This window comes from Musa acuminata, chromosome BXJ2-3, assembly GCF_036884655.1.
Source record: "Musa acuminata AAA Group cultivar baxijiao chromosome BXJ2-3, Cavendish_Baxijiao_AAA, whole genome shotgun sequence".
Taxonomy (NCBI): domain Eukaryota; kingdom Viridiplantae; phylum Streptophyta; class Magnoliopsida; order Zingiberales; family Musaceae; genus Musa; species Musa acuminata.
Genome location: NC_088340.1, coordinates 7,406,765 through 7,433,813, shown reverse-complemented (window position 1 = coordinate 7,433,813; position 27,049 = coordinate 7,406,765). Strand labels below are relative to the sequence as shown.

Here is a 27,049-nt window from a genome sequence, read left to right as displayed (position 1 = left end):
TGTTGGAAGCTATGTGAAGAAGACTTCTCCTCTCTCTCTCTCTCTCTCTCTCTCTCTCTCTCTCTCTTTGTGCTTCTGACTGTACGTAATGATGGTATGTCGAGGCCATACTGATTTCCTTGATGCCAATGAAAATTGTTGTCTATTTATTCTATTTTCAAAAAGAAAAACCTTGTATTATGTTAGAAGCCTACTACAAGATGTGCTTTGGGTATTGGTAGAACAACAGAACAAACAAAAGGAAAGTAATGGTTCATGCAAATTAAAGGAGGGTTTGATAGTCCTCAACAAATTAGACAACCAATGGCACACATTTCTCTCCTTATATTGATGTAATAATTTTATGACCATCATAGAAAGATATACGAAACCTCCTTAATACATTTGGGCAACGACGGTATAGAATATACAGGCCTAAATCCAAAAACAAATAGGTTTACGAAAATTGAAGAGTTCTAAAATATGGCTAATCACATCGCAAGATAATTTATCATAAGTTTTTATTTTGAATTTTTTTTAAACATATGTTTGAAGAAAATAGATATCAAACATTTCCTTAAAATAATTTTAATACTTTTTATTATAAGCTTTTCAAGAATTCTAAGATTTTGCCTTCTTTATGTAGTATGATTAAGGAAATAATTAAAGTGAGTTTCTTAATGGTTTGGGCAAGTTAGGAATATAATCAATTATGTAATAATTAAATAATTGGAAAATTATTAATTATTTTTCTTTTTTTTTTCAAGAATCTCTCTTCCTCACCTATATCTTTATTAATTGATTATTATCATATATATATATATATATATATATATATATATATATATATATATAATAATAATAATAATAATAATAATAATAATAATAATAATAAAGAGAGATTTGAGTTTAGAATTTTATGATAAATTATCAAAAAATTTCTATTGAGTAAAATAAGAATGCTAGTGGTTAATTACAAATTATATCTTATAGTTGACCTCTTTAGCATCCCGATCTCTAAACTTTAAAAAATTACGTTGAAAATAAAACATATAACTCCATTTACTCTGACATCATTGATTTTATCGACGAAAACACAAAAATAATAGATAAAAAAAATAACTTTAAAGTTTTAATTGGTGATGACGGACAATAATACCTCTACCTCTAGGACTCTCATCTCTCGTAATCGCTCTCCTCACTAACCATACCACCCATTGCTCCTAACAACATCACTGTCCATTACTACTAACTGAAATATTTAAATTCTCTTTTTAATTATTACTTTCTTACTTTTATCGATAAAATTAATGATATTAAGATAAATAAAACTAGATGATTATTTATGAAGTAATTCGTAATTAGTTCCGACGCAAAATATTAATTTGTTGATGATTATTTGTGAACGTAAAAATAGCCAGCCAAGCGAGCACAAATTAAAATTGGAAAGAACAATTTAAGCCAACCTCCCAAGTACCTAGTTTTATCATTAACCAGTTCAGGATTAAAGCCACAGGTTGAACTCAAAACATTTCTGGTTCATAATTTAACTAATTATTCGTGGACTATTTACTTACAGGATCGAAGCTATGCATCCAATATATACATGGTTACAGCTTCCACGAATACAAAGGAAACCACGACTTCCCACAAGAGGAAAAATGTATAGAAGAAAATTGTATCTTCATCAGCAATACCCGTTGCAGCTAAACCTCTTTAGTGACACACACTCAGATGCATTCGGGCGAGATATATGGATCACTATACAAGATTCTTCCATGGAAAATGAGTTAGTAGAAGAGCTGGAAGAGAGATGATTCAATTTAGATTTACCGCAAGTTGTTATGTCCCTCCAATAATCTCCTATGAGCAGCTAGGCCAGCGGCAACAGCTGGAGGCAAATTCCTTAAGCTTCCATCTGGCTCATTCCTATCTTCGTGCAATTCAGATGGCCTTGCCAAGGGAAACAAGGACTCCACGTCTTGGAGTGTCAAAATGGGCTGATCTTGGTTTTTGCTGACTTTGGGACTGATGACGGAACTGACATCCCTTGTCATATTCAACTTGTAGATGCTCTCTTCTATGGTGTTCTTCACCTGTCATTACAGGGAAAAGTAACCAAATGAGGTAAGGATCACAATTTAGAAAAAGCTCTAGCACATACTAGGAATCGATGAATGAACGTCTTCTTATCCTGCCCAACTCTGTGGATACGGCTGATTGCTTGTGCTTCAGCTGCAGGATTTAGCAGAGGTTCCATGAGAATGACATGCTGTGCTTCTAAGAGATTGAGACCGTTTGCACCGTGCTGGACTAGCATCATCAGAACTCGAACAGACTTGGATGAAGTGAGCTGCTCTTGTGTTTTTTCACCTACTTGCATGTTTTCTTGTCCTTTAAATTGTGCAATTGCTACTTGTGATTTCCTGTATGTAAATTTGTTAATACAATAAATGAAAAGTGCATGCTACAAACATGATTCGTCCATGTAACATCATAACATTCACAGAAGGATGATAATATACTGGACCAGTATGATATAATCATAATGTGCATACCACAAACATGATTTGTGCATGTAACATCATAACATTCACAGAAGGATGATGATATGCTGGATCAGTATGATATTAAATGTGAGAATAGTCCCCTTATGCGCTAGCACACAGGTAAACACTAATTATTTCACAACTGCGTAGTTCTACAACAAATATTTTTGCCAAGAAATTGGATCCAGGAGATATTTAATAAATATAAGGGAGGATTTTAGTTCTCATAATACAAAAATAAATGATAGTTGATATCGTTCATGTTACAAAAGTGTACCTGCCACCTTTCATCCGAACAAATGTGATACTGTTAGCAACTAAGGCATGTCCCAGCACATCAAGAACATCATTCCAACTAGAGAACACGATAATTTTGGCCTCTTCATCATTTGAAGTTATCCACAATATTCTTCTTATAACTGCTTCGATCTTTAAAAAGCAAGAAGCAAAACAAAAATGTAAGAAGATGGTATATATTGTGAACACAAATAGTTATAATCAAAAGACATTCTTGATGTATTGATATATTTCTTTAAGACAACTCATAAAAGGATAGGTTCTCTTCTGAAGTAGAAAAGTGCATTTTTAAGTGGTTATGAAGTGGCTAGACAGGGTATAGATTCTTCAGCCCTCATCTTAACAACAACAAGAAGCCATAATATCCTCAGTATTTTTGTATCAGCCACATGGAATTAAATTTTCTCACCATTAGACTCTATGCACTGCAATATACATAGTTAAAAAAAAAATTCAAATTCTCTTTTTATTATTTGTAGTAAAGGCGCTCTCTCTCTCTCACATACTTTTTCTTAAAGCATTATAAAATATGGTGGCACGACATAATAATAAAAGAATAACAAGATAATACTTAAGGTAAAATAAAAATTAAAATATGATAAATAAAGAAATATAATTTAAAGGCACTAATATGTAAATAACAATAAACATTAGAATCATAATAAAAGTTACTACCATACGGAAATAAATTTATAAACCATAATGTCCATTTTTCAGTTGGAAACAAAGAATAATTGTAGTAGTTTCCTTCATCTTGCTATAACTACATCTGATATTTGGTTTGGTCAATTAATCAGGTTTGCATGTATGTGTACAATTCTCCACCCCATGGAAGAACTGAGATAGATACTGAGAAATGTAAAAGAGAGATATCATGCCTGGGGTCAAATATGTGAAGGATCAATTTATATTACAAAAGACGTTTGCAATGGTGGCATGCTTGCATTCCATCAAAATAAAAGCTTCAGAGTGGGTTGGCCTACTGGAAGGTACATTAGACAACTGATCAAGACAACTGCCTATTTCTAGTTATCAGATGTTTTCAGGGACAAAAATCTCAACAAGAGATAAAAAATTCAGCCAGATGAGGAGAAAGGCTTGAATATAGGACTTTAGCTGAATCTGTAGCAAAAGTTAATGCAGGGAAGGAGTATGAATGTTTGAATATCAACACTGTTATTCTTTAACAAAATAGCACTCAGCATAGCAGCTGAACCAGTATTTCTGATAGAACTAAGCATGCAAAGATCTGCTTTCATTTTGTAAACAAAACACTTGAATTCATTATTAGTAAGAGTTGAGACTCGACCAAGTAGCTCATTGTTAGAAAATGTCTACTATTAAGCGCATAACTTACATGGTTCCTCATATTGCATAATTCGAATAGGAGAGAGAAAAAAAAGATACTCAGATCTAGTGGATGCTTATGTCTTCCCATCAGTATATGCTTCACCTGGGGCATAGCTGATATAACATAGCGCGGGACAAAAATTCAAAAGTATAAACAATTGTAAAATAAAATAAAATTTATATCTGTAAAGTGTGTGACCTGCAAAATTATAACCAAATGTTAAAAAAGTAAAAAGTGTCTTTAAAGTGTGTGTGACTAGACTAGAGAATAAGTACTGAATGCAGAATGTCTATACCCAAGCCATGTAAAAAATCCTTTGGTCTCTTTTCTTGTTCATCCATTATCCCATTAGTCTCTCTATATAAATTCTCCACCATAAACACTTTACAAAATAAAAGTTGAACATTCAACATTTCTAGAAATCAGTTTCTAACATCTATAATACTCATAACAATACCTCTGTTATATTATATACTAATATGAAAAAAATGATCTATCTCAAACTGTATGAGTATAAAAATGCTTACCAAATCATCAAAACAATTGACAAAAGCATACCTTTGTTCCATATGATCCCTTAACTGTGATAGAGTTTTCTGATTCAGCTTTAGAATTAAAAGTATTTGATAGTCTTGAATCACTGCCCTTATTTTGTTTCTCATCCACATACGCAATGTTCTCAAAATCGGTCCGTTGACGGCAAGTGGGACATGTAATCCATTTCCGTTGATTCTTTCCAGAGTGCACTACTGCATGATCTGTCATTTGAAGACAACCTGTAAAAGTATAAAAATAGTTCAGAAGGTGCATTTGGAGATATCCATGACTAAAAGATTACCAAAAGAACTTGTTATGTCATTGTCTGGGTATGCAACATGTTAATTGGAGTGAAAATTTTGATTAGAAATATCACTATCAATGGATAGAATTTGATGCAAACCACCTGGTTTAACCTGGAAATAGATTGCATTTTTTGACTGGATGAATCAAATGCCAAAAAATGGTATTTCAGTGTCTCACTTGCAATTTCTGCCTTTGCCTCAAGTAAAAAATACAAGATTGTAAAGCAGACCATCAGAAAATGTTATTTTATGACAGTGAAGCTAGGTTAGTAATATTATGATCCTTGACACAAGTCTAAGTATTTGCTTTCTAATGAATATTTGGAGCTTAAAATGATGATTCTGAATTGATTTACCCCATGGCTTTATATTTTGGATATTGACATAAAGGTGCCCTTGCTGCTTCTAGCTCTTCACAGAACCACAAGCTAATGCAGTTAGGCAGATTTTTCTCACAACAGAAACTGTCCATATATAATCCACAGAAAGTCTCCCTTGAGGATGACCATAAATATACCATGGATAGAAAGAAAAGAATAGAACCATTCTATAAAAGAGAGATGTTGAGCTTAATGATATATATCTCAAGAAAAGAAAACTATCAAGTATTCCTTGTTTGTTTCTTTGAAACCTATTGATAAAGATGTTTAAGTTTACTAAATAATCAAAACCTTTCACATACTTGTTAGCCATTTAATACAGTATGTGACCCAAACAATGAGGTTATATTTAAATTCAACATAGCAAAATAGAAACGGTGACAAGAAATATTCATTGCACTTTTCCTATCATGATCAGGCTAATTTAGATGCAAGAAATTTAGGCTCTACAGTCAATTTCACTTTTTCAAGTAACATACAAATGCCCACCATGCCCACACTATTACAGCTATCTACCACAGGTTACCATGTTCTAGAGGTACAATTCTGCTCCAAAAGCAATACACTCTACTCCTAGATGAATTCCTCTCTTTTGTGATTCACATTATTAACCATTGACTAGCTGACAGAATCCAATTCGATTCGAATAATTTGATGAATTCTAGATTCTTGAGCACGAAAGATTATACCTTTAGAACAAGGATTCACATGCTGATCAACATGTGTTGGCAAAGATTGAGAAGTTTTATGCTGGAAAACTGACAATACATTTCCTGGTGAACCGTGCTCAAGGTGTAAACATATGACTGCATTGTGTCTGTGCCATAAGACAATGGTCTTTGCTATAGAAATGAAATTTCCCAACCTTTTAACGTCTAACTAAATCAAGAGCATTGAAATATTTTTTTATTGTTTCTAAAAAAATATTTTTAGGTCTCCCCTCATATCTCACTAATACTAATCAACACACTTGTAGAATAATAGCATCTACAGAACTTCTTTGAACATGTCCACATCCTCTTAAATGATTTCTCATTTTATCCTCTAGGCTATACCTAACTGCTCACGAGTAAGACACTTTTTACTCTTTCTTAATAACTCTATAAATCCATCTCAACATTCTAGTTTCAGCTACGTAAACTCCTTACTTCTTTAATTGCCTAACACTCAAAAGTTCATTAAAAATGATTGATCTAATAATCATCTTATAATAATTTCTTTTTATTTAAAGGGCACCAGGTGAACATACAAAAACTCCTGATGCTCCTCCCACTTTAACCACCTAGCTTGCTGCATAATATTTCATTGCTCTATTTTTTTTATCTTTGGTACCAATGAAAAATAAAGCATATATATCTAGTAAGGGTAAATAGAAAAAAGAATATACGAAGAAAATTATTAATATATAACATAATGAACTCAACACTTGTCGAATGTCTAGGCTTGATTGTTAGATAACAATTGAAAACTCTAACTTAAAAGAAGTGATATTTCTCAAGTCCAAATCCTTTACCTAAATTGAATAAACTTATCCAAACCTAGTGTCTGTAACAAAAGGTGTCAAAAATCCAAATAATTAAATAATAATATTAAGAATTTAGCTCTAAAAAAATTAATAGACTCAAATACCACAGAACTGTCTTAAATCAATAAATTCTGCCTGCAACTAGAACCTTGCCCTCACAATACCATTAAAGAACTTTGACTGATTTTTGTATTTAATTTTACTGTATATTAGTATATCCCCAAGAAGCTAAATGAGTAGATTGCATTGTTTTAGAAAAAAACAATATGTCTGTTTAACACAATTGTTTGAACCATAAATGCCCATCATTTGAGATAATGTGTACTTGTAACTGGGATTTCGTTAAACCAAATGCAGTGTACAACAAACAGAAAAATTACATCTGGAAAAGGAATTAAAAGATCAAATTCCTTACAATTGCAACAAATGACATGTCCACATTCAAAAACCATCTTCTGATTAAAAAGTCTCTCATGACATACAGGGCAAGGCTCCTGATCTGTGCTACAAATGCTTTCTTTAATTGCAAAGGAAGAATTTTTAGCCGTCTCCTGAGGCTTCGACAATGAATCAAGGCACTGATGATGTGTTACCTGATTAGACAGAGCCATTCCCTAGACAAATGCAGTACAATGGAAAACAACGAGTACTAAGTAGAATGTCAAAAGTTGTAAACCAAAACAAACAAGAAACAGAAGAAATATATAATATTGCACAAGCTCCAAGACTAATGAAAATAGATAGCATGCATCACAAGTTTTCCATCCAGATCAAGTATACGAAATCCGAAGTTAAAACTTAACTAGCTGACAATCTATTGTGTTTAAAACCTTAATCCATTTGTCATAGTATGCATAATCAGAATTGCACATTAACAATTTCTTCCTCATCAGTTACTAATTTACCAACTTCAAATGTCCAAAGACACGATTCCCAAAGACAAACAGATGCATGTAGAATTGTAGACTACCACTCATTCAGTTATATAAGAAGCATCCTTAGTTCTACACTCTGTAATGAGAGAAACTAATTCAGTTCTTCGAAATACTTGTTCCTGCAAATATTTATTCTCCCATGATTACAGTATACCTTGACTCAATAGTCAGAATCTTTCTACCATAATACTTTGTGGCTTTGTGCAATTTCTAATATGTTTAAATGCATTCATTTACTGAAGTATATGACTGTGAGTGAACAGCCAGACAATAAATAAGTAAATGAAAAGGTTACAAAAAACCTTTACTATGTTAGTATTGGAACAGAACTTCATGCCATGCCAAGTTATGAAAAAATTCTTAAGACAAACACATAGCGCGGGACTTCATTGGATGCCATGTGCATGATAAGTTAGTACTGGCCCTACATACTTTTTTTGTACTGGCATATTGCATGCCTACAGGTTGCCAACAAGCCTCTACAATGTGAAACTGAAATATCTAGTTCAACATAATGTCTAAAAAAAACCATCAGTTATAATCTCCATAATTCTTTTACAAGGACACCATTGTGAAAGGAATAAGTATTCCCAAAACCATTATACTAAAAATTTCAATCATAGCACCATGGACACCCCAAAAAGATGCATTTTTAAGAAAGAATATCACCTTGTACTGTTTCAATCATTCTCCAATCGAACATTAAGAATTGTTCATCAAATTTTAAGTAATTGTTAAAAATATCTCCAAAGATGAAACTGAGAACAAGGACCATTTTCCAAGGTTCACAACATGAAGTCCAATCAATTAAAGGGTGAGAATGAAATACCCTCTTGCATTTTTGGTTTGTGATTTATGCCAGCGTAATTATCTTGACAAGAAAAGACAAAGTCCAAGTTTTCACCTTATTTATCTACTCCTGAATGTTCAAGTTCATAATCTTTAGACTCGAACCAGTACAAAATCTAGAAAAAAACAAGAATATTTTTTCTTCTTATTCATTTTCTTCCATTAACCATTGATCATTTTTTATCCTTGCACCACATCTGTTATTTGTTAGAATAACATTCTTTTTCTCTTTTTTCCCTCAAGATGAGATGAAAACTAGCAGTAGATATAATTAACCTATCATAACCTCAAATATGAGCCAGTCTTTATAACAGTGAACCTTTTGAAAGGTATATCAACATTCATTGTGTCATGACATCATAATTTCCAGGATTTAAAGCTTATGACACTAATGGACTTTGTTTTGAATCTTATCCAAGCTTGAACAGGCATAATTGATTGCTTTGTCTCTTAATGTGATGCTTGGCTATTCATTAAGCTCTTTCATTGATCAGGATGAAAAGCTCTTTCATTGATCAGGGACGATCTTGATAATATTCAGCCCTATTCGGACAAGCAAAGCCCAAGTCCAAGAAACAGCAGCCCTCTAACCACAATCCAAGTCCTAAAAGGGCCGTTCTCACCCAAATACAGGCAGGCACCAAGCAAGAAGGGTGCGGCAGCCCTACAAGGGAATTCTAGGTACAGCACCCCACAAGGAAAACCCTAAAAAGGAGAATCCTAATTATTGCGCCCCACAAGGAAACTCCTAAGCCTTAAGGACTTAGGGCCCTCACCCTACAAAACAAGGGGTGTGCCCCAATCAAAAACCAACCAAGGAAGCCTTCAGCAAAGAGCCGGGAGAATTCTGCACGACTGCAGCCTTCTTCTTCCCGCCACAACCTTCTTCCTCATGTTCCAACAACCCAAAGCTTCATCTAGCTACAACAAGAAGTCCTCAACGCCAGCTACATGCTGTCCAAACCTCAGGAGAAGGTCCCAGCAGTGAAGAGAGGAGGAGGAGATCGAGAACCAATAGCAACTGCAACCTGCCGAGAGCACTAACGAGTTGCCTGGAGACAACCTGTCTTTTCACGCACCCATAAGCTTTCTATCACTCTTTTAAGACAACCTGCAGTTATCATTTTAGCTTTACAAGCAATAGAGATTGCTTTCTTTCGGTTTTACGCTTAGTCTTTCTGCAATAGTTCTCTCCTCCGTCAAAACTTCCATTTGAAAGATGGTATCGAGTCGATGAATCGTCAAATCCAAACCCCATATAGATCATCCATCATCCTTCATAAGAATTAAGAATAACTTTTTCTGTCAATTCATTCACTATGCATTTATTAACACTAATTTGACAATAGAATTACCAAAACTAGAACACCTGAATTAAAGGCTAGCCATCAATGCCTCTAGGATATAGAACTCATACCTAATTCTCAACTATATTTATCCTAAATGAGTGTTACCTAGCATTTGGGCTGTCTTTAACCATTATAATATGCATCACATGTTCTGCATCAAGCAGAAATTTAACCACCTCATCACCTTTCATAAACCAGAAAGGAAAAGAATCTAGGTTTGCAGATTTTACATAGTCAACAATACTACTAGTTAATAATTGTCTTCTACATACCTTAGTGGTTGCTAAGATCATCTAAAGGTGAGCTGGATAAATGTTATATGATGCCCTACAGACCAAGATCACATACATCCCGATAAATATCAAAATACAGGTATAGAGACCCATACTTTACCTTCAGATAGCGAAGTTGTCCTTTGATGCGTTGCAATGATGACAATGACACAAACTTTTCGCTAGATAACTGCAAGCTAGATGGAACCAATTCTTCTTTACTTAGCACGTTAATAGCAGCAGGTTCATCCTCCGTTGCTTTAAGACGCAGTCTTGTAGTAGCCATTTTGATTTCGTCATAAGCACGCAGTACCTGAGCTTGAGCTCTTGACAAGGATCTTGCCTGAGCATATTCCTTGCGCATACCCTATGAAACATTAGGGCTTATGAATCATATATCGTAAAATATTTCAAGCATGTTATGTTACAACAAATTTAACAGCAAAATGTCAAAAAGGGAAAAAAAATAATAGTCTCTCTGATCCCTTGTCTTTCTGTTAGCTTCTGTCAACAGCATTACGTTCGCATCACCATTTACCATGTTGTGTTAATGATAATGGACAGAGCATGGGGCAAAAATTTCAAACCTTACCTCCTAGGGGGTGTCCTGAAATTTCAGACTTGACATCAGTCAACATTCGATGAAAATCTATTTCATTTATTGTGACTAAAAAAGAGAATTTTGGGCGCATTTGTAGCAAATCTAAACATTAGGACAAAATGCACAAAAAAGGATTTGCCTAGAATTACTTAGTAATAGTGATGACATAAATTTAGCCAAAAATTTGTTGTTTTAGTATGTACTTCCTATAGTGTGCAACAACATATAGTATAAAGCAAACTTAAGAAACCTAAAATTTGCAATCAACCGTTTGTCATTTTTATATCATGCAAACTCAGTATGCTACTGTGTTCTGTTCCCTTCAATTAGCAGCTGGTTCTCAATTAGTTATCTTTTCTATTGTCCCTAGACTCAGTAAGCAACATAAATGGAGAGACTAACATGCTACACATATATAAATGATATCTTATGCCAAGCCTGGGATAAGGCCTTGCACCATAGTGATCATACAACGTCACATGTCCCCCAGAGCTGCAGAAAAAGCAGCAGTACAGTACAATAGACATTTTTCTCTCCTGTGCATGCCATTTGACACAAGCAGCGAAAAAAGATGCATATCCAATATTTTACTAGCTTGTCTTGCATGAGGCAGCTAGGGCAAGATCAAGACAGTGACATCCAAAAATTGATATCAAAGCTTTGTCCTATCATCTGAAAATTTCAAATTATTGAAGTTTCAGTCTCAACCAGGATGAATGGTCAAACATGCTTTTTCTTACAAAGAACCACAACCAGCAAACCACAAAACAAAACCAAGTACAAACCAACTAATTTTTGCAAGATTATATTATGGAACAACCATCATTAATGATATCCAAAATAAGTCCAAGATATACCTCAAAAAGAAGCAAGTGTTTTTTGGCAGATTCCACGCCCTGCCTTCCCAAGATTGCTGTTGAATGACTTTTTATGACCCTAAGGGTAGTCTCCAGTTCAGAAGGGACTTTCAGTACCTGCGTCAAACCAAAGGATCGAAACAATAGGAACACAGAATTATGAATACCATACTTGCTTAAATATAAACTTTGGCAGTTGCATATGCATTATATAACAGCTTAATTTAATTGGTAGCTAACCATATCTACGTCAATCAGAAGTTCGAAGAACAGAATTGCAAGACATGAATATATATCCATATTTTCCTTGTGTTTCTGAAAGAAGAAAAATTATTAACTATGGTACAAGGTTCGCTGTATTGTACCGTACCGACGTTTCGACCCGGGCTTGGTACGATATGGTACCGGTATACCGGGTGGTACATCAGGGCATACCGAACGGTACACCCTGGTGTACCGAACAATTTTATACTTTTTTCATACTGTAGCAGTGCTACAGTATAATACTATAGCACTGTAGCGGTACCGGGCGGTCCACGTACCGGTAACCTGTCGGACCACTACGTACCACCCGGTACGGGCGGTACGTTTCGGTATGACAGACCTTGCTATGGTATCGAAAGACCGAAAGAGATTCTCAGTGGAGCATAAAACTCCTACAAACAGTTAAAACTAGAAAACCTACCACAATATGCAAGACAATCTTCTTAGTGTAAATTATGTTTGAGTGATACAAAAAAAACTTTTAAAAAGTACATGCAGTCTTCAACTAAAATCCAGAGGGACCAGGGACCGCATTCGCGTTGAAAATTGTCGATGAGGATCTACAAGAGTGACTCCATCTATGCTAAGTGGAGGATCTGCATGTTGGCCAGTGCCTTCTAAAACAGCCAAGCTTCTGCCTAAAGGATCAAAGAGAATAACCTACCTTCAGCGCCTACAGGCAACATAACAACTAAAATGCAAATAAATAACCAGTCCACGCACTTTGAGATACATGAACTACACAGTTGAATTGATCCTGACTCAAGATGGGTGCTCCCAACAAACATGATGGATTTCTTTTAAGAACAAATTTCCTTGAAATCCACTAGAAGCTCAATATTATCACATTAGGGCTAGAATCTGGTCCCAAGCAACAAAAGGAATGACCAGGTGGATGCAGAAAACCTTATGATTTCCTTAAATACTGATTCATCTCCTCAAATACAGATATGCTGCAATACTTGAGTGTGAATTCATGTGCCCAATCATAGTCAAACAGTAACCAACACTAATCATTGTCTGATTGTCTTGTAACCTAGTTTTCAAGTTCTTGATGGTAGGGAAACATATTTGCTTAAAAAGGAAAGGGTTAAAGACTGATGTTTAACCTTAATGCAATTAACCCACAAGATCTGTTACCTATTTTTAATTGTTTTTCCCTTTATTGCTTGACACAATCAAGCACTGGAAGAAGGTCAAGTCTTCTTAGAGAGAGATCAACATTAGAAGAACCAGTAGATAAACTAGAGGCCAACAAGAAGGGAGAGGAAAAGGAGCCCTTCTATGGAAGAGAGATGCAAGAAAACACATGACTAGGGTAGAGCGAATGAGCAACAAGAGGAAGGGGATTAACCAAAATCCTTCTCTAAACAATAAGAGTTAACAATAAAAGGGAAATGGGTAATCAAATCGTCAAATAGCATGACACAAGGCTAAGGACTTTGACATGGGCTGGGTGCATCACAGTCATAAAAAACAATCCATTTGCTTTTGCAAACACCAAACCACTGCTAATAAAAGGCAATCCACAATAAGAATTCAAGCTTTTAACTATTGGTGTCAATCTAGGAGCAAAATCCATAGAAGGAAGGTGAAGAAAATACAATAAGACCATGAGGCAACTGCAAAGAAGGCCGAGACATCAACTGACCGATCTTCGCATCATCAGGTCAAGACAGATGGCGCTGATTGGGACCTAATTGCAAGCATAGGCATGTCCACCAAGGCATTAAAACCCACTTCATTATAACCCAAACACTGGTGCTCTTATAATCCCTTGATAGGCTCCACATGCTCCTATAAGGTGATGCTGTGACACTCTCAACCACTGCCACTTTACCATCAACAATCATTATATGGTCAGTAATAGGCTACACAACAAAGACAAGGAACAACTCAGGATATGCCAAAGTTGAAAGTGCTGATGTGCCAAAGTTCACCCAATGTGCCAAAGTTGACGACAAATTTGGTCGTCAACCCGATATGCCAAAGTTGACCCAACCTGCTCCAATTTTGCAAAAGAAATCACACTTGAATAACGAATCCAGAAAAGCGACTAGGATTTCTTTTGCAAAAACGGAGCAGGTTGAATCAACTTTGGCATATTGGGTTGATGACCAAATTTGACATAACAAAGGGACTGAAGGAAACAATTCTGAAACCCAGCATCTCCTCCTCATAAGACAGCCTATATGTTCATCCCAACATTGCTTAAACTTTAAATGAATACATTTTCCAGCCTAAATCCTCACCTTCTTTATGTATTTGTTTTCAGCAAACATTGCCAATAACCTGTATTGATTCAACAGGCATTTACAACTGGGATAAGAATACAAGTGAAGATGGCTCTACCACAAGAGTAAGATTACTCTAGAGCAACCTCAATATCACTAGTCCAAAACAATGATATAGCCTCTTTGCATGCAGGACTAAATCTCAAATGTCTGACACTTATCAGATAGGCAGATACTTGCATGTCTTGTCCTAACTACAAACAGTCACTGAAATATAATGTATTTCAATCAAAAGAAAAATCACAAGCAGAATGAACTTCTTTACTGCAATCATACATACTATAGACTGTGTGAAGGGGCAAAAATATCACTAAGTGATACCTACATATGCTTCAGCATTCTGGAATTAGCACACAATTTAACAGCGTTTGTGCCAAAGCAATATGAACTAGCTCTCTTATAAGACAAAAATATATATGACAAAAAAACGTGTAAAAGATTGACATGCATTAAATATTATATATGGAAATAACCAGTATATTTTGAATGACCCATCAATCTGCGTTTACCGTCGTCCAAGATTACCTGAATGGCTTCTTTAACAAGACGTTGTTTACTCTTCTCATTCCCAGTGCCATTATCCAATGAGGTTTTGTTGTTGCGGAAAAAAAGATTTAATTCAAAATTACGCTTTTGCAAGTCCAATGCCTCCTCTATTGATTCAAACATTGCATAGTTGTTCGCTCTTCTCACAAGAGAGAGCCTAGCTTCATATACCTGGAATCATCTGTTGATCAGATAACTAATATTAAATTTCACATGGTAAATAAAAATCACATCCAACAAATAACCAACCTGAAATAGGACATCAAGTTCGCAGTGTAGGCATAGAGGACCATCACCATCATAGCAATTTGGACAGTATCTAAGCCGTTCAATATCATCATCCTTCGGATTGTCCATTGTTTGGTCAATTTCAATAAGACGGTTAATTAACTCTAGCCTAGAACTTCCTAGAGAGTCTAGACCAGTCTGGATGTTGTATATTAAACCACTTGTACTTCTAAACCTGAAAAAGAAAAAATTTTAGATAATGCTACTCAAACAAAAAGCACAAAAGAATTATCATGACAAGAAAAAGTACACTCTACCCTGGCACGATCACAATTCACAACATAATGATCCTACAGCATCATTGGCAGGGAAAAAACCAACATCTTCTGCCTAGAGAGCATGCATAAATATATTTTTGCTACTTTGATCAAGGCATCCTTCAATTCACCATGTCTCTTATGCATTCCTTAATGCTCAACTGGAGACCTGTAACTCTCTCTTCTTGGGACCAAGGGAGTTTGCTTCATCCATATTATTGTTCATGGTTCTTGACTTCGCATCTGCTTCTGAGTACAAATATTGTCAAAATTAACTCAAATTTCTCATATACTGTGTGGCTTTTGCCATTCTCACAACACCAATCCACTAGACCTGACTTTTATCTTAGGAAGATTTATACTGGAACAGAATGCAAGTTATCCCTGAAACATAGAAAAGGATTGTTTCCAACTCTCACACCTTCATCTAATCCCCAGTCTAGATTGATTTTCTGTTCATCTTACATTCAAATAAGGAGCAAATGATCTCATGCCTTTCTTCTTCCTTTTTATTTTTTGGGCAAGCAAAGGATTTAGAGGTTTCAAAAGAAACAAGTAAAATCTAGTTGTCATTCGTGAAGTTGCCTTGCAACTTACCAGATTTCAATCGAACTGATTGATGTTTGTGGTCAAAATATATAGGATTAAAACCGATCCACTGGCTTAGACAGAAATAGGAAGATCAAGCACTGATGCAAATTGATGTATCGGGGATAATTTATCTCTAGACCTATCATGTCTAGAAGCTAGCCAACAAAATGCAACTTCTATAATAAAAGAACAGATTAGTCAACAAAGATTAAAACAAATTAAATGATGCCTATACAAGCATATTTACAAAGTTAAACAGTATCCTTTAAAGCATAGTTCGTCTTACCGGTCTATACTGGTGTATCGACCAAATGTCGGTATGGTACGTACCAAGCTGTATCGAGCCATACCGAGTGTACCAACACATGGTACATGGAGGCATACCGATGTACCGCCTGCACTGGTCTCATGTCAGATCGGTTACCACCCGTACCGAGCGGTATGCTGCGGTACAATGAACCTTGCTTTAAAGCATAATCCCTTTCATTTTAGTGTGATCTTTTTACATGTTATTTATCATGATTAATATGTAGATCTTTAATTGGATGAACTAGGAGTGAGGCTTATTTTATAAATTATAAACAGAGTTCCTTAGAAGGAAATAATTTATGTTACACACCCCAAAATAGTTGGATAAGACCTTACTGTTGTTAGAGTGAGGCCTTAATCCTTCCCGAACTAAAACATATGATATATATATGTACAAGGTCTGCCATACCGAAGTGTACCACCCATACCGGGCGGTACGTACCGGTCCGACATGTTATCGGTACGCGGACCGTCCGGTACTGCTACAGTACTACAGTACTATACTGTAATACTGCTACAGTGCTACAATATGAAAAAGTATAAAATTGTTCGGTACACCAAGGTGTACCGCTCGGTATGCCCTGATGTACCGCCCGGTATACCGGTACCATATCGTACCGAGCCCGGGTCGAAATGCTGGTACGGTATGGTACGGCGAACCTTGCATATGTACACATAATTTGTGTATACTCGTGCAAGTGCATAAGCAAAAACCCAAGCTATTCAACGATAGAATCGGGCACCCCTCCACATCGAATGAAAATAGGTAGCTTTCTACAACCCTCCAACTGTGATAGGTCTTCTACACCTTTACCTCTCTTATGGAGTCAAATTGTGAATTTTAACACCATCAATCCCGATCCCAAGCTCAAATGGAAAAGGAGGGTTGCATTAGGATACCAACAATCAGCATCACACTGTCATACTTCAGGAGCATGGATCTTAACTGTTTCTAGTATTAATTAGGTTGCACCTGAAAATGAGGCATTTTTACCATCTAGGTGCTCTAACGTACAAAGAGTAGACCAAGAGATCACATACACAACAAATCACATAAATGCTTTAATATGGTGCAACATAAGCAAACACAAGTAAATAAGTTAATTCAGGAGTATAGGATTAAGGCAACAATTCAAATCAAGATTTTGAATACCGGTCTGTATCGGCGTACCGAGCTCTACTCGGTACGGTTTGTACCGGTATATACCGTCGGTACGCCCTACATCCACCTACCACGTCAAGGCGTACCGACCATATGCCTTAGTACCAATCAAAACACTGGTACCGCCCGGTAGAGAGCGGTACGTGTACTGGTATCTTCTTGGACCATTACATAACGCCCGTACCGAACAGTACACATCGAAATTGAGAACCCTGATTTAAATCATGGAAATACTTTCATCCAAGGGGTTAAATTGGTATATATGAATAACTTTAATTTACAGGGAAATATAGAGACTAATAGTACTGGTTCGGTGTCCTGGAATGTCAATAGTAGAAACTATGTAGGTATTATTATATATAGCTCTAAAGAACAATGTTACCAAGGTGAAGACCTGGGCATATAATCATTGCAATAAAATTTATGTTTGAAAAAAGATTTTGAACAATGTAAGTGCTTATGTCCCTCAAATAGGACTAGATAACAATACCGAAAGGAAATTTTAGAAAAATCTATAAAACAATTATTCAAGAAATAACTTTTGTTGAAAAAACATACCACTGGATTGGGGATCTCAATGTTTTACAAGGAAATAATATGAAGAGTTTAAAGGCTCATGGGAGTTCTAGATACACGGAAAGGAACATACATCTTACTATCTTATACTTGTTGATACTCATTTTGATAAAAGAAAAGAGATCAGCATTTGATTGCTCATAAGAGCAGATCAAAGTATACAGTCAATTTTTTTTTTTTTTTTCACTAGAAAGGTAGTGAAAGTTACATGCAAGAATTATAGATTTATACATGGAAAATTTTCAACTTCTTAATAAACTGATGATACTAAATGTGTGTTTTAGGATATCAAAAAACGAAAAAAAATAGCCCTAAAACTAGATGGTGGAATTTTAAAGACAATAGTGCATAAAAATAAAATGCAGAAAAAAAAAGGGTTCAACATTTGGATGGAGAAAATATTCATACCTTGTGAACTTTGATTGCCACTAAATTCAGAATCATGGCAAAGAAGATTCTTAGTCTCCAAAAGAAAGTATATTGTCAAGAAAGAGTTAATATGAGGAAATACAGAAAATTATCATTCATTAAAAAATGTATTGGAAAAATTCTAAAACTGAGAAAAAATTAAAACATATATAAAAAAATAAATAAGAGGTAAAAAATAAGCAGGAAAAGGATCAAAGCTTATAATAATTTCATTACGAGCTAGTTAAGGATAAAAAAATATTAAATTGCTAAAGCTAATGAAAAGAATAACAAACATTTAAGACATGTTAAATGTACAAACGATGACGAAAAAAGGTGCTTGTTAATGATATGAAAATTAAGGAAAGATGGAAATTATTTTTATAAACTTATTTAATGAAAACCTCACCGACAACTTAGCTTCAGATATATACAAAAGCCATAAGTTTAGAAATCAGAGATTCGATTGTAAAATTAAAACAAATAAGGAAAAACAAACTTTAGAGAAAATGATAATATGTAAGAGTTTACAAACTAATGCTATCCTTTTTAGGGTTTGGAAGAGTTTAGATATAAAGATGTAATTTGGTCCATTAGCAAAATTTTGAGGAATAAAAAAACATCTAACAGATGGATGAAAAGTTTACTAGCACCAAATTATAAGAATAGAAGTAATATTAAAAGTTCTCTAGGTATAGAGGAATTAGGCAACTGGGTTACACTATAAACCTTTGGGAAAGCATAAGTAAAAGAAGAATAAGATGAGAAAGGGGCTTCAAGAATTAATTTGGTTTTTTATTCGAAAGAAAAACACTTTCATATGGTTTCTATTGACTTGGAAAAAGTTTATGTTAGAATTTCTAGATATTTATTATGCTAGATTTTAGAAAGAAAGAAGTATCTAGAAATTATATTAATGCAATAAAATTCATAATAGTAATGGTTACTAGTGTCAACACCGTAAAGCATATCTGATAAATTTTCTACAATTATAGGACACCAATGATTGAATTGAAGTACCAACCTCCATATATTGGTAATGAACTAACCCAATAGCTATTTGCATGATAGACCTCCATAACATGTGTTACTTGCTGACTATATTGTTTGGATTGATAAGAGTTCAGTTGATAATTAATTCAAAACTTGAGTTAGAAACTAAGATTAAGAGAATATATGAAATGTAATTTTAGCAACTAACAAAAAAATAAGGAACATTATAAGATAGATGGACAAGAAGTTCTTAAAAGAAAAAAACTTAGGTATCTTGGATGTATTTTATTCAATAGGAGGAAGGGATTATCAAAAACATCATCTACAAAAGATTAGTGATTAAGGTAGAGAGGGACAATGAGGATTCTGTTTGATTATTCTGTGCCAATGGATTGAAGGAATTTTTTGATAATACAAGTGTAAGGCCAACCATGTTTTATGTATCAAAGTGCTAAACAACTGAAAAATATGTACAAAAAATTAGTGTAGGTGATTAGGTGCACTCCAACAAAGGACAAAGTGATTGAAAATCATTAAAAATGGTATGGACCCATGCAAAGAAGATCTATAAATGTGATTAATTAAGGTGAGTCAATTATGATTACACTGCAGGCAAAGGTAGAAAGAGACCTAACAAAACTTTATTATAAATAATAAAAAGATAAATTGAGTGCTCCTAATTCAACTAGAGTTATCATGATTCGAAGAACTCATTGGAAAGAAAAGATCCACGTACTTAGTCACAAATAATTGGGACATTGCAGCTTCTTGTTGTCATTGTATGGGGTTTCTAGTGTCAATATCAAAATATAGTTCTCATAGACTCATATTATCACCTAAAATAGAGGTGAATTTTTGTTTTGTGTGTCCTCTCTTCTCTTATCATGTTTCCTTTTTTCCTGTGCCATGAAACTAGCATACGTATGATGGCACAACACAGATCAAAACAAAGGTGTGTCGTTGAAGGTAAATCCTAATATGCTACAACCAAGATCAAAAGAAATGAACCATAACTCGTGGAGCCTAACAACAGAAGATTTTAAGATGAGATGGGAACCACCAAAAATAATTCGTCGGAAATTTACTTATCCGTAGAAAATGCAAATATCTCATTGCTATCAACAACTATCTAAGAAAAAATTGATGAGGTGAAAAATTAAAATAGAAAATAATGATAAGAAAGTAAAACCAACCTTGATGAAACTCTTGATAATCCTGCACTTTGAGCATTCCTAGAGAGAGATTGTTCAATCTTTCGTGTTAGCTCCGCTGAGGACTCCTTATCCTGGCTAATAAGGTGAAGGGCATGCAACCACCAAATTGTGGTTTGGTTTTCCATTTCATTCAAGATACTAGACACCTTTAAAGTCATGTCAAACATCGATCAAAATTGTGAATTTTTGTCTGAGACATATAAGAGAAAAGAGATTGCATACTGATGAGTTCTCAATTACCTACTATTCTTTGACATATCACAAAAAACACTTCAATAAAAAATTTAAAGGAAACTACATTCTTCTGTAAGTACTCAACAAATGCAAAATTTTCAAGAAAAATTTAAGCGAACACATGGTCAAAACTGAAAAAAAAATCAAGAAATTGAAATTTTTTTAACTCTCATTCACATCTAATGTAGCCAATGATATGTCTCACAAATAAAAAACTGAAGACTTTAGGACTTATTCTCAGTCATTTTAGCCAAAGATTATTCCAAGGGCACAGAGAAGACTAGTAGGCAGCAAACCAATAGGTTCCATTTCATCAATCGCTGCCCCATCAAAATAGAAAATCCTTGAAAGAGGGAAAAGGAACTAAATCTGTTCTTAAGGAAAAAAGCAGCATACATCCATGCCAACAAAAATCAATTGCAATGCGTCCGACCATTGTACACAAGATAGCTGACAAGACAAGACACAAAGTCACACCTTTTTAAACCCTAAAAGCTTTCAATGATTATTTCCTTGTTTTATCCAGTTTCACTCTTTAATAACATTTCTACATACAAAGGCACCAAATAAATGGACCAATTGACCAACAATGCATTACATACAAATATGTCGAAATTCCTCTCCAGCACAATGCTAGAATATAATGCTTTGCCAATATCAAGCTGAATGGAACAATATTTAAAACATTGATTTTACCTATTAATAGTCTTGAATTTCCTTAACAGGAAAGGAGGAAGTTGTCTGTGGAAATGCAAGCATAATAAAAGGAAAAGACAAAGATTCTTGGATGAGGAATAAGGCCTTCCAAATTTTGTCCAAAACCACATCCACTAACTGACACATTTGTCAAGTTGCTTCAATTGATCTGAATATAAGCACAAAAACTTTACTGTATATGACTTGTTTAAAGGAACCAAATAGAAGCCTAAACAAAATTCAATTTACCATAGCAAAGAATATGAACTTGTTAGTCCAACATAAGTTACAAATATAGAACACAGTGAAACATGTTGTAACTTGTCCACTTAAAATTCAACAGCAATCAAGTCAGTATGGAAAACTCAATTACAACTTTGAAATGCTTGTAAGGAAAGAAACATAATAAAGGGTGCAAAATGCCCCTTGAAAATTAGTTTGCTTAATTGCAAGAAAAAAGATGGAAAAGGACTTTCCACGGAAAGCAACCACAAATTCCCATATTTGAAGGTAGTAACAACTAAACTCTCTTTGAAAAGATTGGCTGAACCACTAAACAATAATGGGAATAAGTAATTTGAAACAGGGTTTTGAATACTGGTCCGTATCGACATACCAAGCTCTGCTCGATGTATGTACCGGTATATACCGTCGATACACTAGGGCATACCGATGGTATACCTTAAAACCTTAAAAATACATTCACCTACCACGTCGGAGCGTACCGATCGGTATGCCTCGATAACGGTCAAAATCCGAGGCAGTACCGATCGGTATGCATCGATACCGGTTGATATGCCTCGGTACCAGTCAAAACACTGGTACTATCTGGTAGAGGACGGTCTGCGTACCAGTATCCTCTCGGACCGATACGTATTGCTCGTACCGGGCAATACACATCGAAATTGAAAACCCTGATTTGAAGAACCTTTACTTTTATTGTGCAAAAAAATGAAAACTGAAAAGTCAAACACTCATTTGATCCTCGCCAAACAAGAATTGTTATAAACTTATAATAAACTTCCAACAGAAAACAGACTTTTGATAAAATTTTCCACACAAACAAAAAAGTGATTTAAGGAAACATAAAAAATGAGATAGAAGTACCTGCATGGATGAACTTTTGAACTCTTCCTGGGTTAGGGACATCCTTGAAGTAAACACAGATAAATATTTCTGTTTAATATTTTCACATGTCTTTCTCAGGCAACCAACAGCATAACATCTTGGTGATGCTAGACAAGGAACATCAACTTCTGAAACTATATTCACACTATTATCAAGTGTGGAGAAACAACAAGCATCATGTTCCAAATCTTTCGCCCCATTTTCAGCAAGCCCATGGACGTTGGAGGTAACATCACCCGTTTTATTATTCTGCTCCAAAGATATATCATCTCCTGCTGAAATTGGCTTGCAGCCCTTTCTTGTTTTTCCCCTCTTGACATAGTACTTATCAAACCTGTCTGCAGAGGTTGATTTCCGCTTCCTCAATTCATTATTTTCAAGAGGCAAACCAGCTGATAAACAATGTTCTGAAAATTCAGAAGTAAGAGGGATTAGTTCAGCTAGATTGTGGTGAATGTGAAGATTCAACAAAGGGTCCAAGCGGAAATCATTAGAATGTTCATCAGCCAAGGCCAACGCTTCTCTATACAATAACACAGCCCTTTTTACATCCTCCTCAATTATAGCTATCGCAGCTAGACCATTTAGTGCACTAACAATTTTCCGTAGTGCTTCCTCTCCTTCAATTTTGGTTTTTCCAATGAGAACCTACATAGATATCTGGATATTAGGATACTAAACTTAGATATAACTTCAAGAGTTAATTTGGAAACAATCATTTATTTGTGTTTAGCATATAACTCACGCCTAGAATTTCCTCCATTGTCAGAGGATTTTGTTGCAATGAGCAGAGACCAGAACTCCCAACTTGAGGATGGCAACATGCCTGACGAAGCTTTAAAAGTGGGCCAACAAGCCTTGCAACTTCACTATGAGACAGAAAGCGATAGCATGAAACATCCAGATCTACAAAATGTAGAAATTGCACCACAGTGTGAAATCAAAACCCAGACTATGATGAAATATAGTAAAAATTGTAAATCAACTTTTACCAAATACAGCTTCTCTTTTACGAATATCATCTTTTAAATTTTTGATAATTTCATGAGCATGGCTCACACAAGTCTCATGTTGCTTCTGATAGAAATGTTCCTCAATTGATGAGAAGGTGAGCCACGACAAGCACACCTCCTGTGGAGGCAAGTGTAGCTCCTCTGCGACATGTGCTTTGGATGAACGCCACATTATTTTCCTAAAAAAGTTGTACACAAATTGCATAGCTACTCTATCTCTTCTCTGTAGTTGAAACATCAAAAGAACCAGGAGCATGGTAAGTATAAAACAACAAGCATCTTATAGAAATTGGCTAAAATTAGAATAAGTCACTGAAATACAATTTCTCATCACATTTATAAGGTCATGTATACTAGTATATATAATCATTCCAGACAGATACACAAGCATATTCATGTAATTCACAGTTACAAACAATCATGCATGATTGCTGTAGAACACAGAAAATATGAAAAACTACTGACATTTGCTGGTTCAAACCAATGTTTCAAGCCCTGCAATAACAAGTGTTAGACACTGACAAACTCATTACAACCTGTACATATATACTGCATAATCTGATTGCTTCCCAGTAGTGATCTTCTATTATTTTTTTATTCACCCTTGTCATTGGCTGTTATTAAGTTATTACTGAGACAATCTAACCAAAACTCGCTCTATTAAGAGGACTATTAAGTTATTACTGAGAGTCTGAGACAGAAAAAAAAAGTAAAATAAAAGAGAAAAAGACCAAAACACAGAAGAGGTGTCACCAATCTAAAGGATAAACATGCAAAACAGAACAAAATCCTAAAAATTTAGGAAGGCACTTCTGCTAAACAACAGGGATGACCAAACAGAAATATCAACTAGCCACATCAAAATGTTCGTTCTAAATGACAAAAAAGTTATAATATCAAAGCTTTCCAGGCTGGAAGAAAGAAATAAAATCTTAAGAACCTCAAAAGACTAGAGATGCATTGAATTCTGAAAGCAGAATTTAACAAACTCCATTCTTTTACAGCAACTGTGTAGGATGATAAAATGTGGTTGATAAACCCACAGGAACCACCATAGGCAACACAAGCAGCATCAAATTGTTCGGCCAACTTGACTACTAATTTCAGCAGAATGAACAGTGTCTTCTAAACAACATGGAGATCTTAATTTTAGTAGGCAAAACCCCAATGAACTTCTGGTGGCACCAACAAATTTTTTCAAACTTAAATAGGTGATAAATAGAAGCAACTGAGGAAATGGAATTCCAATCAAAAGGTAATAAACCTATTTCTTTTCAATGCACATATTAACTACAATCATGATAATTCACATAAGTATTTGTAAAAGATATAGAGGCAACTTTATAATTACATGTCAAAGAAAATGCCTAAGTGCCACCTGATGCATAGGTCACATTGAAAGATTTTGTAAATAACAGATTTTGTTAATAAACAAAGAAATATTTCAACAAATAATAACAAAATAGCCTCACCTCATAAGGATCTCTAATAATTTCAACCCACCATCTATAGACATCAAAAGGGTTTGTTCTTAGGAAACGTAGAAGCCCATAAATGTCATCAAGCCTGCGTTGTATAGGTGTCCCAGTGATACACCAACGGTGTTGTGCATGTAAACGCATAGCCATCTCTGTCACAGAAGCTTGGTTGCACTCCACCATCTGTGCCTCATCCAAACATAGTCTCCACCAATTTATCCTTGTAAGAAGAGTAGGAACAACTGGGTACCTAGATATATGAGAAAAAAACATTAATTACCGATTTATATACTTAAATAATTTTTTTAACTTTTATATAATACATTTTTTCAAGGTATGCAATTTCGTACCGTACCGGAGTTTCGACGTTCGCTCGGTACGGTACGAAATTATATACCGAACGGTATACCGCTCGGTATATATACATACATATATATATACATACATACATATATATATATATAAGATTATATATATTTATAAATATTTATATATAAATATTCTTATATATAAGGTGATATCACCGAAAAAGGCAACGCGACGTCGCCTTTTATAAAATATTTATATATAAATATATATATATATTAATATATAAATATATATATTTCATTCCGTCCGTGTACCAGTAAGTTGACGGACCGATATGTACCGCCTGTACCAAGTGGTATTATTCGAAATTACATGTCTTACATTTTTATACATTCCGTGTGTATATGCTTACTAAAAGTATAATGGAACTGAAAAAGAATTTAATATAATTTTATTACAAAAGCTAGGTCCTTCCAACAAGGTTCTAATGTCCATTTACTCTCTAGCCCTGAAGACAACAATATCATACATGCAGAGAACTATCATCTTAGTGTCATTTACAGAAGATTATGTTTGTATTACTGAAACTATTCACTTTACCTAATGGAAATTTCCACATGGCCTCATTAACAAAATAAATGCCTGAAGTGACACAATTTCGCTCCAAAAGGATCAGAGTTTTAAACTCCGAAAAGTTTCTATTCTATAGTCGTGTTGGGAATTAGCACTATAGGTTATTGCTCAAGGGCCAAATTTGCCCACTCCTTTAAACAAAATATTTCTAAGGTTGCCACATTCGAGTAATAGAACATCTACAGCATACATTGATTGCATCGTCTAGATGTTCTCGTGAAATTCCATTTTCATTTGAAAATCCACTCATGTTACACAAGCCACTAACATTCATTTTCAGGTTGTTACATATATCACAGGAAGCTAGTAGGTAGCCTAATTGCACATTGGTTATATCTATGCCTCTACATTAATTGAAAAGAAGAAAAAGAGGCAAACAAGACACATCAGCCAATAAATAAGCAGATCCATAGTTGCCATGTTTACCTCTTTTGGTATCTCAAAAAATGACGATCACCATCATGTCTATCAGAATCATGTGACAAGTCTTCTTTTAGTACATCATATGTTGTCAAAACAATGTCTGCACTAGCTAGCTCCGTCATATCAGTTCTTGAAGTAATCAAAGAATCTAAACTCCTTGCACCTTCATAAATGCAGATTTTCAGGGAACCAGACCTCGTATGACTAAATAAAAAAGAGAAATAGGTTAGCTCCAACTCCCAAAACCAAACACATCTATCATAGAATCAAAGTTTAGCAAGATTCATAACCTAGTGTTTGAATGAACAGGATATACAACTATCATACTAGTAATGAAATGATGGAACCAAAAAGCAAGTAGACCACAATAAGAATGGATCTACATGCCAAATCATTCACAGAAGTTGATAAAATATGCAGATATGTTTTCTAGTGACCTAGCCAATT

The 27,049-nt window shown here is 34.7% G+C and overlaps 1 protein-coding gene across 4 annotated transcripts in view; it reads right to left on the bottom strand.

The window, feature by feature from the left end:
* Positions 1-1,496: 1,496 nt before the first annotated feature.
* LOC135607170 (uncharacterized) overlaps positions 1,497-27,049 on the bottom strand; it is a 38,641-nt gene continuing 13,088 nt past the window's right edge. For 3 of the 4 annotated variants that reach the window (XM_065098770.1, XM_065098767.1, XM_065098768.1), the window contains 15 exons: positions 26,606-26,806; positions 25,232-25,487; positions 23,739-23,982; positions 23,492-23,652; positions 22,726-23,394; positions 20,668-20,834; positions 15,140-15,353; positions 14,870-15,061; positions 11,787-11,903; positions 10,450-10,695; positions 7,339-7,537; positions 4,735-4,952; positions 2,806-2,957; positions 2,144-2,405; positions 1,497-2,075 (listed from right to left, as the gene is read on the bottom strand). In XM_065098770.1, coding sequence (XP_064954842.1) covers positions 1,809-2,075; positions 2,144-2,405; positions 2,806-2,957; positions 4,735-4,952; positions 7,339-7,537; positions 10,450-10,695; positions 11,787-11,903; positions 14,870-15,061; positions 15,140-15,353; positions 20,668-20,834; positions 22,726-23,394; positions 23,492-23,652; positions 23,739-23,982; positions 25,232-25,487; positions 26,606-26,806 — 3,565 coding nt within the window. In that variant the 3' untranslated portion in view covers positions 1,497-1,808. The remainder of the gene's footprint in view (positions 2,076-2,143; positions 2,406-2,805; positions 2,958-4,734; positions 4,953-7,338; positions 7,538-10,449; positions 10,696-11,786; positions 11,904-14,869; positions 15,062-15,139; positions 15,354-20,667; positions 20,835-22,725; positions 23,395-23,491; positions 23,653-23,738; positions 23,983-25,231; positions 25,488-26,605; positions 26,807-27,049) is intronic. The other variant, XM_065098769.1, reaches the window with a different exon arrangement.